General features: G+C 43.7%; 1 protein-coding gene across 1 annotated transcript; it reads right to left on the bottom strand.

Moving 5' to 3' along the window:
- Nucleotides 1–2,163: 2,163 nt before the first annotated feature.
- TENT5B (terminal nucleotidyltransferase 5B) lies at nt 2,164–7,914 on the bottom strand. The gene is made up of 2 exons (XM_053454483.1): nt 7,503–7,914; nt 2,164–3,541 (listed from the first exon to the last, which is right to left on the bottom strand). The coding sequence occupies exons 1-2, from the start codon at nt 7,677–7,679 to the stop codon at nt 2,516–2,518; spliced, it is 1,203 nt and encodes a 400-aa protein (XP_053310458.1). The 5' UTR covers nt 7,680–7,914; the 3' UTR covers nt 2,164–2,515.
- Between the last annotated feature and the right edge of the window lie 2,746 nt (nt 7,915–10,660).

Raw genomic sequence — 10,660 nt, 5'->3', positions numbered from 1 at the left:
TGTGAAGGTTCCTTAAAAGCTACAGTAAAGGCAGACACCCCAAATGCATAGCTAATATGATATAAACTGTCCAAAGGTTGTGTTGGTTTGGCATGCAACTTGGCACCAGATATTTCAGTCTGAGTTTTGTGTTGCATTAGTAAACAGATTTCAAGTTGGTTGCTGGTATTTTTATAGTAAATACTACTTTTGTTGAATGCGTGTTAAGACTGAGCACCTTATTACCCCTTCTAAAGCAGTAATTACACCTTTCCTCAGGCCACTTTCCCAATCAAATTAAAAACATGGAATGGCCCCCCATGTGGATTTTTTTTTTGCATATGCTCAAAATACTTAACAAGAAGATGTATGCTTTAGATATTGGAGTTTCTCTGTCTCATTTCAGTCTGCACCGAGTAGTCTCTACTGCAACCAGGAAGCATTAGTATGTACAATTCCCAGACAGGCTACTAATTCGGCAGCTAATCATCATAATCACACACATACACGCTAGCAAGCCATGAGTGTTCATTATGACCGCTATTGCCACTTCTGTTGATGTCAGTAGCTCTGTCCCCACTGGCTAGAGAGGGAGTTCCACCAAGCATATGTTACCATTTTGAGATACACCTCTCACTTCCGGCAGCAACAGCTGGAAGGTTACAGGCGATAGCAGAATACCTGCACTTAGTGGCATGCAGTAAGATGGACTCACGAGTAAACACAGGATTAGGGCTCATTTTCATCTTCAACCTTAAGGTAGCTGCCGTTAGACTACTCCCCGCAGAGATACATTTAAGTGTATATGGTCTTTTAATATGGCAGATTACATGTCGATAGTAGCAGCTAGATCGTATCGGCAGGGTGCAGTTATAGCACTCTGCTATTAATATCATAATCATGGACTACACCACCGTTTACTTTGATTACCTACAAAATAGCTTAGCTTCAGTTTAATAGTGTTTTGTTTCTGCAACACTAAGAAAAGGCCATTTCATTTAGAAGTGAAAACGTGTTCTGCACATCTGAGATATTGGTATCTGCATATTTTGCTGAATAAAAAAAATTTAAAAAAGCATGCACAGTTTGGCTTCAGGCTGGTCTGCCATCTCCCTTATGGTGTAGTGATCAGTTCCCTAGCATTAGTGCGTTTAACATGCACAATGTCAACATTAGGCGTTGCGATAGCTGCGACTTAATCCCTTGTCACAAAGTGAGCTTTAACAAATATCAGACTGCTACCACCCATGCATGCAGCAGACAAAGAGGGAAGCAAGAACAAAACTACTGCTTAACATGTGCATTGACATTACTTGCCTAGTGAACATTGCTGGTTTACATTTGCTGGTGTGTGCTTTTTGTTAGATGGATACCTGCTTATATGCTATGGAAAGAAAACACTGTATGGTTGCAGCCCTAGCCCATGGCTTATTTTTTTTCTCCTATTCAGATTAAGTGGTGCAGTTTACTCAAGGTTATCAAATCTAAATGCAATAAGCCTGTATTCCACATACTTAAGTCTGTACACAGAAGCTACCTTTTGGTCACTTTAAAAAGGGAGATTTACATAAAAACACCAATCAGCACAGTATAAACAGAAAATGAACAGCGTGTCCTATAATAAAAAAAAAATTAAACTCCGTAATGGGGAGAATAGCCTAAAAACCTAGATGACCGGGGTGCCATGACAAGGGAGTTGGCAAGCCATTCTGCTAGTAAGAGACTACATTAAACTTGACTCAAGCCGGACATCTTTCATGGAATAAAAGCATTGGAGATCCATACATTTGAATTTCAATACTAGCTACAAGCATGCGTCTTCTAGCCTTTTCACATTAATACTTGACAGTGGAACTCACCCATACACAGCTTGGCCATTATTGTAATTTAACAGCACTATCAGCTCAGAAATGAAGTCCATGTTTAACAAAGCAATGCTTAGCTTCTAGATCAGATATTTAGACATGATTTCTGCGGACCAAAATCTTAGTATATCAAGTATATTTAGCAAATAGGAACAAAAACTGTAGCCAAGCCTTTGTACCTAGGCAAAGGAAATTACCTTTACTGGAGCCCCCGAACAAAGCCCAAAATAAAAGATTCATTCAGTAGAAATTTAGCACTGAGTCATGGAGAGGGGAAAAAGTGAATTGCCAGTGACATTGTAGAGATATTAATACTGAGCCAAGTGCAGCAGAAGTTTGTTATTCGGAATAGAACCATGAAAGATAACATTCAGTGATACAGGCACAGCTAAATTTTTACTCTTTGGTCCAGAATTAAGGAGGAAGGAACAGAAAAACAAAAACAAAAAAAAACCCTCCAGTGTCTGTATCAAACTCACGCCCAGTTTTGATATTTGCCACTGGTAGTCCTTTACAGGCAGGCCAAGTATACAAGTACTAATCACCGCATGATCTTTAAGAAATGATACACAAACCGATGCTCATGTGCACTGGAGTTAACCCATAACAAGTTTAATCATTATGCCTGTTAAGGGCAAGCAAAGGTCTTAAAGCCTGCCCCAACCTGCACATCAGTTACAGCAGGGAAGCCATGTCTGGTAAGCGTGACTGCAAGACATCAGAGGCTGGACAGGTGCAAAGTAGTAGCCATTGTAGTTTCCTTCACCAACAAATTGGGCTGGCTGGTAGTAGCAGGTAAAGTTCGGAAGTGCTGGGACAAGAGACTGCTCCGATAACACTTCAGCAGCCAGAGAGGCAATAAGTGATAATGTTTGCCTGCGCTCATGTCCCATCAGACAGACTGTGCTTTCATTTACCACACGGTGAAGCGTCATCAGGCAGTCATAACGTTTGTCTTCCATGCCTACAAAGTGGTCTTGCAGATAGCACTTAAGTTTCCGCAGCTGTTCTCTTATGTCTGGGAAGTCTATGAAGTATCGTGAGCACATGTAGCGCTGCATGGTTTTCATGTCCACTTCAGACTTCGGCTTAAAGCCCCGCACCAACAAGTTGCAGTATTTGAGCAGCCCCCCACCTCGAATCTCTTCTGGGTTGCGTGTTGCAATGATCCTATTGCGCAGATGATCCATTGCTTCCTCGAAATCCCCATACATGCTTTCACCGGTTACCGTGGGATGGAAGCTCTGGGACATTGAGCTGGTAGGACACTGGTTAAGCGTTAAAAGGGAGTCCAGAACTATCTGAAAGGAGTCAACACTGAACTCAAACTGCCGTCTGAGGGTGTCCACAAATTTCAGCTCCATGTTTTTGCCATTGTTGTTTGATAAAGAAATGAGGCTCCATCTGTCACTTTCCATACAGACCTTGACTAATTTTTGAACATATGCTTCTTTCAGAGTCATTGGGGTTATTTTTTCCTTGTTGACTCCTGGTGGCAAGAAGTCTAAAAGGCAATCCAAAACTGCATGTTTCACAACCTGAAAGGCATCATTTCCCTTTAAATCCACCATGAATATGAGATCCAGGTCCTTGTAGCCCAAACCACTGTCTTCATGCAGCACATGGCTAGCAGCTGAACCATTCAACCGAACATTGCGGACGGGGATGCCCTTTTCTTCTAGCCGGCTACGGACAACCTGCCACAAAAGAAAGGGGGGGACAAAAATTAAAGATGAGCAATAGTTTTACTACGTGTTGCATAAAGCATTAAATAAAATTGTCATATTGCCGCAAATCGAACACATTGTAATGTTTAAAACGCTAAATAAAATAAGTATTCAATTGGATGTAGCACTTGCATTAAACAGTGCAGATGACTATAGTCAAGTGAAGCTCTCAATTGCCAGAGAACCATGATCATTCTGTAAAATAATGGAATACGGGCATCAGACGGTAGTGAAAAATGGGAATCGATTGTACAGACGTCACACTACTTTACACGACTGTGCCGACTGCATCAGTGGAAGAACCTAGTTTACTAGTTCTAATTTAATCAGACATTCCCAGCCCAAGTGGTTCTGCATCCCAGGGTCCTCCCACAACAGGAATCCAGTCAGCTTTCATGGTTGGCTTGGATTTCAGTTTTAACCCCTTTACCACTACAATTATACTCCTATGCCCGTTTCACAAGTCTAAGAGGATAAACATTCTACAAAATCACAAAAAGTTTTGGTAACTCCCCTCAACACTGCATTCAGTGGTGTCCCAGGCACTGCAGATTCAGCAGATCTCCATGCCACAACATGCTCCACTGGGGCACAATCTGCCCCCCCCGCCCCCAGCCCGATCTTGTCAGGCTTCCAAGCTTTGATGTGGCAGGTGTTTCTCCAGTAATTTAATCCATCATAATAAGACAGGCACTCCCATCCCAAACATTATGCAATATATGAATGCTACAAAACAGCTTTACAAACAGCCAATCACAGCTGGGTATTTAGAAGCCATGGGCAGTGTGAATCACTTCATTAATTAGGTGCTTCAGTGTCTAGCAGTCCGATTCATATAAAAACTATATGCAATGCCCACTGAAAATGTACAATAAAATTAGAACAAGTGCAGTTGCAGGTCCATGTATGGAGTGACAGGCAGGCTACGCCATAACCGTTCACTGGGAGACTAGCACAGCAAGTGTTAGGTTACCTTTGCAGGGCAAGTGAACTTTCCAGGTTAGAGGCCGTGTTAATAGGAATACAGTTACAGCTGACAAAGCATTAGCACAACTAGGCCAGGGCTCTTAAGGAATTAATAGGAGACCATGCTAAATACCCGGAGTTATTACTCGAGCCGAGAAGCCAAGAGGAGCAGTTAGGTGACTACACACAGACACATTTATAAGAATGAATAGCCCAGATTCCATAGATGCCAAAATACTTCCTCACCGTAGTCCAGTTGATCAATTTTACAACAAACCCAATGACTAGTTATGCTCCTAGGAAACTGGTTTCTATTATGGGTTGTTTTATTTGTAATAGTTACCATAATGAACAGAAACACCCAGTATAGAGTCACTAAGTCAGCAATACAGTAAATTAAACTTGGGTGTGTTTTCCACTAAAATAGTCACTTTATAACAAACTATTTTTTGTCCAAGTAGCTTGGATGAAGACACTAAACATAGCCTCAGAAGAGGGGAGGTATGCAATTGTCCGTTTTTGTGTTTGAGTATATACTGGAAAGTTGGTTGGCGCAGGAACATGCAGTTCTGTATTTCAGTGTATGCGTGGCTGTAATCAGGGCAGTTAACTTTAGGTAGTGTTGACACAGCCTCCGTTCCTATGGCCAATTTGACCTGGAGCTGAGAGGGTTAATTGGAGCAGTCATTCTATACACAAGTGAGAGAACCATGTTACTAAGTTTTTAGGCCAGAAAAAGGAGTGTAACTTTCCAAAATATTAACCCCCCCTCCACATTACTTAATGACACTACAGAATGCTATATCAATCTAAAACTATTTTTCCTCCCCAACCACTGAATACTCAAGGAGCCTACCCCCATAAGTTATACTTTTCCTATGTATGAGATACATAGCAATAAAACATTCCACATCACATTCAATTGCAGAAGAGCAGAACGACGTCTGTGGCGTTTGACAACCAGACAGCGGACCCCTTGCCATGGTGCTTAAGACAGGACTCAGTGGGTAGACATGTGAGAGGACACTGCTTTCACCACAGCTTCCAAGTGGAAGATGTACTTAACTATACTGATCAAGGCTACATGCTGTGGCATAATCAAATACCAGATAGTCTCAACAAGAACCAGGGATGACAGACTGGGTGTTCCTTTTGAAGATTAATTTAGTGCACCGGTACCTAGAAGTAAGTGTTACCCAATTGTAACAGTTGGCTCCTGGAAGCCTTTGTATAATATCTTTGGAAATCTGAGTTGTGAATTACGACAGCCTTTCCTAGTTTAAACCAAGCATTATAAAACATTACTTGGGAAATAAGAATGTCTTCCTCTTGTTCCTAAAAAGTAGAAGGCAAAAAAATATATATATTTTAAAAAAAATTAAAGTTGTAAAATCCGGCCTTAAATTCTCATTATAAGAATGAGGGACAGTACAAGACCATCAAGCCTGACGTGTCCCATAAATGTAAGGCGAAGGAAAAGAATATGGATTTATTGCTAATAAAGGGCACTGGTGAAGCATGCTATATAAAAGGCTATGTTTTTTTTTTTTTTAGATATATATGCATACACTTGAGATTAACCATTTATTTTAGGGGGGAGAAGCACACTCAGGCCTAGATCTCCATCATCATTTACCTTCCAATTTGGCAACCGCATATTAATCTGTGCATTCTTTAAGTACTAAATTGTTGCAAGCGTATCAGCAATGGAACTGGGTAGAACAGAACATGCCGTGACCGCTAGGATTGAAGTTTCTGGTGCGCTGGATAGCCAGCACTTGGCACAGGGCCAGGGCCAGATATTCCTGCTCAGCACATTTTTATTCCTGTGAAAGCCATGCGCTAACAAGCAAGTAATAGCCATGTAACAGAAAAGGGAGGAGGGGGCGGGGAAATGCCACAGATGTGACATTCACTGTGCGGGGCCTTTAAAGGAGAACTTGATACAATATCCAATCTAAACATTTAGCGAACTGATAGTTCTTAAGAAATATGTATTGCAACTATACACGTTATAAGAAAAATACAAAAAGTAACACTCCAAACATGCAAGCTGTGTAGAGATGCATCTAGTAGGGCATTAATCCAAGCTATAACACCAAATATGAGTTTTTTATTGAGACCCCGATGAAGACCCCCTGACGTCGAAACCAATCCATAGGCGTTTATTACCATGCGTGTTACTTAGTCCCTTTGCTACACTACATAGAGGATAGCGTGATTTTTTTTTTTTTGGACATGCAGCCTGGTGGTTACGGCTGAAGCATTAATACAGGCCAAGAGGGTTTAAGGCCTGTCCTAACGAGAAGGGTCAAGATCATTAACTGTAAGGCGATCTGCATCTGGCAAGAGGTGGCCGACACTTTAACGCTAAATTATGGCTCTTTAAGGAAACCTTGCAGGCGTCACATGTCGCGGCTGCTAAAACAGGATATCTGGAGACCGTTGAGAGGGGCACCGATGTTAAAAGGACTCGAAGTTGAGCAACCTTTAAAGCACGTGGAGTGCGCATGGCACATAGGACCCGGAGCCAGTGCCGCACCCCCTCCTTTTGACATGCCCATTGCATGTCTGTCCCATTCTACCTCGCCTATGGCTCACATGATAAAGCAACTTTTTTTCCCAGATGCACTTTAATAATAAGAAATAAAATACATTCTATCCCGTTATAGAGTATCTCGTCGCGCTGTGTCTGCCAAGAGGCAGACACTCCCATGGAGACATTGCTAGACACGGTCACTTAGACAGTTCGTGTGTCGTGACAGGCCAGTGGTTGGGGCGTAAGGATGCCCGGTAGGAGCAAAATACACCACTTAGCTGGCTTCGAGAATTCGCCGATACGGTGAGGAGACAACTACCCTCCCCCCATTACCGAGTACGTAAGGGGGAGACGCACAAAACGCACCAGAGCCCATTCGTGCAGACCTACCACATAACACCCCACATTGCTCCCGGTGGTACTTACTTGAACCAAGTCTCTGGGCCGGCAAGATAGGGTTGGAAAGTTACCCCGGCCGTGAATAGGTACGCTCTCGTTCAGAATGGCGTCTAGACGGCTGACTTGCGGCCATGAAAGGACGCTGAACCTCGGGGATGAGACAGGGGAAGCGGCAGGCCGAGGCTGCTGTGTAGATGAGGACATAACGGCTCCGGGTGTGCTCACCGGAGGATGTAGTCCTTGCTCGAGCCACCTACTAGGAACTCTCAACGCTGACAGGTCTTTCGGAAGAGAGTCTCTCCGCTTACAGCGCCAGCAAGTGTCTTCTGTGACCTCAACTGCGTTCCGCAGATGTCGTCTTAGTGCACGAGGGCTCCGCGAGGCGTCACGTGAACTCTAGTCTCGGGTCTCTTAGCAACAAGGAGCCGAAGGAAGGAAAGTGCTGGTGCAAGAGAACGGTCTGGCTTGTCTGCAACAGGCTTCTTCAGACTCGTAAATAGCAAGGAACGCGTAAAAATTCCGGTTTCGTACTAAAAAGTTGTTCGCTTCTCCGGTTAAAGTTGTTAAGATAAAAAAAACTTAAAACGGGGTTAAAAAAATAAAATAAAGAGTGCGCCGCTGCTGTCAGAGCCCAAACTGGGTGTGTGAGGGACAAGTAACCCAAGGTACGTCACACAGGCTCAGGTCTTCCCTTCGACAGCAGTTGCCTACACTAAATAACGCTTTTGCGTCTCAATACTTATATACTTAGCGTAGGGACCTAATGATTGGTTTCGAGTAACTGTCAATCTTCGTACGCCTCTCAATTTCCACATCTGACTGGCCAAAGCTATAATGCGTCATCAGAACGGTAAGGAAATAAGCTGCCAGTGGAGGGTGTGCCTTATTGGCTGTCGTGAAGTACCTCCCACCAGAGAGGAATCCCGAGGCTGGATTGGCAATCCGAAATGCCGATTAGTTTTAAAGCGCCTCGGGAGCTGCCATGTCTTAAAGCAGTACTGGAGACCGATTTTAATGCGTTAGGTGTTGGGCAGGTAGAGCGCAACAACCTGCACCTTGTACCGTAAATATTCGAAGAAAAGATACTACCAGTGATAAACTCCGATGCGATTACGATTTGTGCCGCAATCAATTACACTATTCAGCAACCTTTGTACTTTAACCCCTTCAGGACCAGTTTTTTATACCCAAAAGGCACACATTTTGTTAAACCTCTATTCAACTTTTTTCCATATTTGATGTACCCACACAAATTATACATATATACTTATACATACAAGTATATATATTTTTTTGCAAATTTGCCAAGAAAAGTAATGTCCAATAACGCAATCCTTACACAATGTAGTACTGGCACTTGCGCAGAGCACCATTACACACAGTTGGTCTCAGGAAACCAGAGATGCTGGCTTTTGCTGACAAGGGAGAGTTCACAGCCTGATCTTCCATGTAGCGGCAAGGAGTTGTCTCTGCCTCTGATAAAAAGTCCAGATGTACCGATACATCCTAAAGAGTGTCTTGGCACCAGTAGCGTACCTAGCAGGAGATGGGGGGGGCACACCCCCCTACAGACGTAATGTAGGTCGCTAGAGGGGCAGGCTCGGGAGCGGGAGCATGGGCATAGGGACCCCTAAAAATCTGGGGGATAGCAATTTTCCCTATCAGATACCGCCTTTTTCTTCCCATCAGATACCTCTTTCCTCACTATCCCCTACCTCACTTTCTCCCCATCTCTTTTTTGTGCAAACACGTACAATAATTTAAAACCTGAAACACTGGTAAAAATAATGTATGTTTAATACATTAAATATAGGTGATAATTGTTAACGTTATTTGCATGCACCTACAAATAATCCCTTGTGGTTGTGGCAGCACCATGAGATTTCTGAGGAAAAAACAAGCCTTTTAGCATGTCTGGTGTCTGTAGATGAGTGTTTCATAATAATTCTAATACCCCTTAAATTTAAATGGAAGGGTTTCCATCACCTTTACCCACTATAACTTATGTAAGGGTATATGTATATATATATATATATATATATATATATATATATATATATATATATATATATATATATATATATATAAAATGTATTTTTTTTGTCCAATTTTGGTGTGTTTGGTGTCAATAACAATATTAATACATTAAATACCGTATTGGCTCGAATATAGGCCGCACTTTTTTCCCCCACTTTAAGTTTTTAAAGTGGGGGTGCGGCCTATATTCGGGGTCTAGCGCCCGACGCCCGGGACATGCAGTCCCGGGCGCCGGGCAGGCAGCGGGGTTAAGATACAGATCCCCCGCAGCGGTGCAGGGGACCTGCATCCTTCTCCCCGATACGCTCAGACAGCCTCCCCTGCCAGCACTTCCCACGGGGGGGGGTGCCGGCACGGGAGGTTATCTAAGCGTTTTACCTCTGCCCACCCCCGACTTACCGGAGCAGACTCCCGGGTGTCTTGCGGGGCCGGCGGGAGACATCTACGCAATACGCGCATGCAACTTCCGGTACCGGAAGTTGCATACGCGTATTGCGTAGATGTCCCTCGCCGGCCCCGCAAGACACCCGGGAGTCTGCTCCGGTAAGTCGAGGAGGGGGGGGCAGAGGAGGACAGCGGCAGCGTATCGCGGGGAGGGAGGACAGCGGCAGCGTATCGCGGGGAGGGAGGACAGCGGCAGCGTATCGCGGGGAGGGAGGACAGCGGCAGCGTATCTCGGGGAGGGAGGACAGCGGCAGCGTATCTCGGGGAGGGAGGACAGTGGCAGCATATCTCGGGGGGGGGGACAGAGTGGCAGCATGTTTTTTTTGGTGCTTTTTTAAAGAAAAAAAACTTTTTCTTTAAAAAAGCACCAAACTTTTAGGGTGCGGCCTATATACGGGGGCGGCCTATATCCGAGCCAATACGGTATATACACAGTATCTCACAAAAGTGAGTAACCCCCTCACATTTTTGTAAATATCTTATTATATCTTTTCATGTGACAACACTGAAGAAATGACACTCTGCTACAATGTAAAGTACTGAGTGTACAGCCTGTATAACAGTGTAACTTTGCTGTCCCCTCAAAATAAGTTAACACACCGCCATTAATGTCTAAGCCTTGGCAACAAAAGGGAGTACACCCCTAAGTGGGCTCAATTAGCCATTTCCCCTTCCCGGTGTCATGTGACTCGTTAGTGTTACAA

This window comes from Spea bombifrons, chromosome 2 (genome assembly GCF_027358695.1).
Source record: "Spea bombifrons isolate aSpeBom1 chromosome 2, aSpeBom1.2.pri, whole genome shotgun sequence".
In the NCBI taxonomy this organism is placed as follows: domain Eukaryota; kingdom Metazoa; phylum Chordata; class Amphibia; order Anura; family Pelobatidae; genus Spea; species Spea bombifrons.
This window is presented reverse-complemented; position numbering and strand designations above follow the sequence as displayed.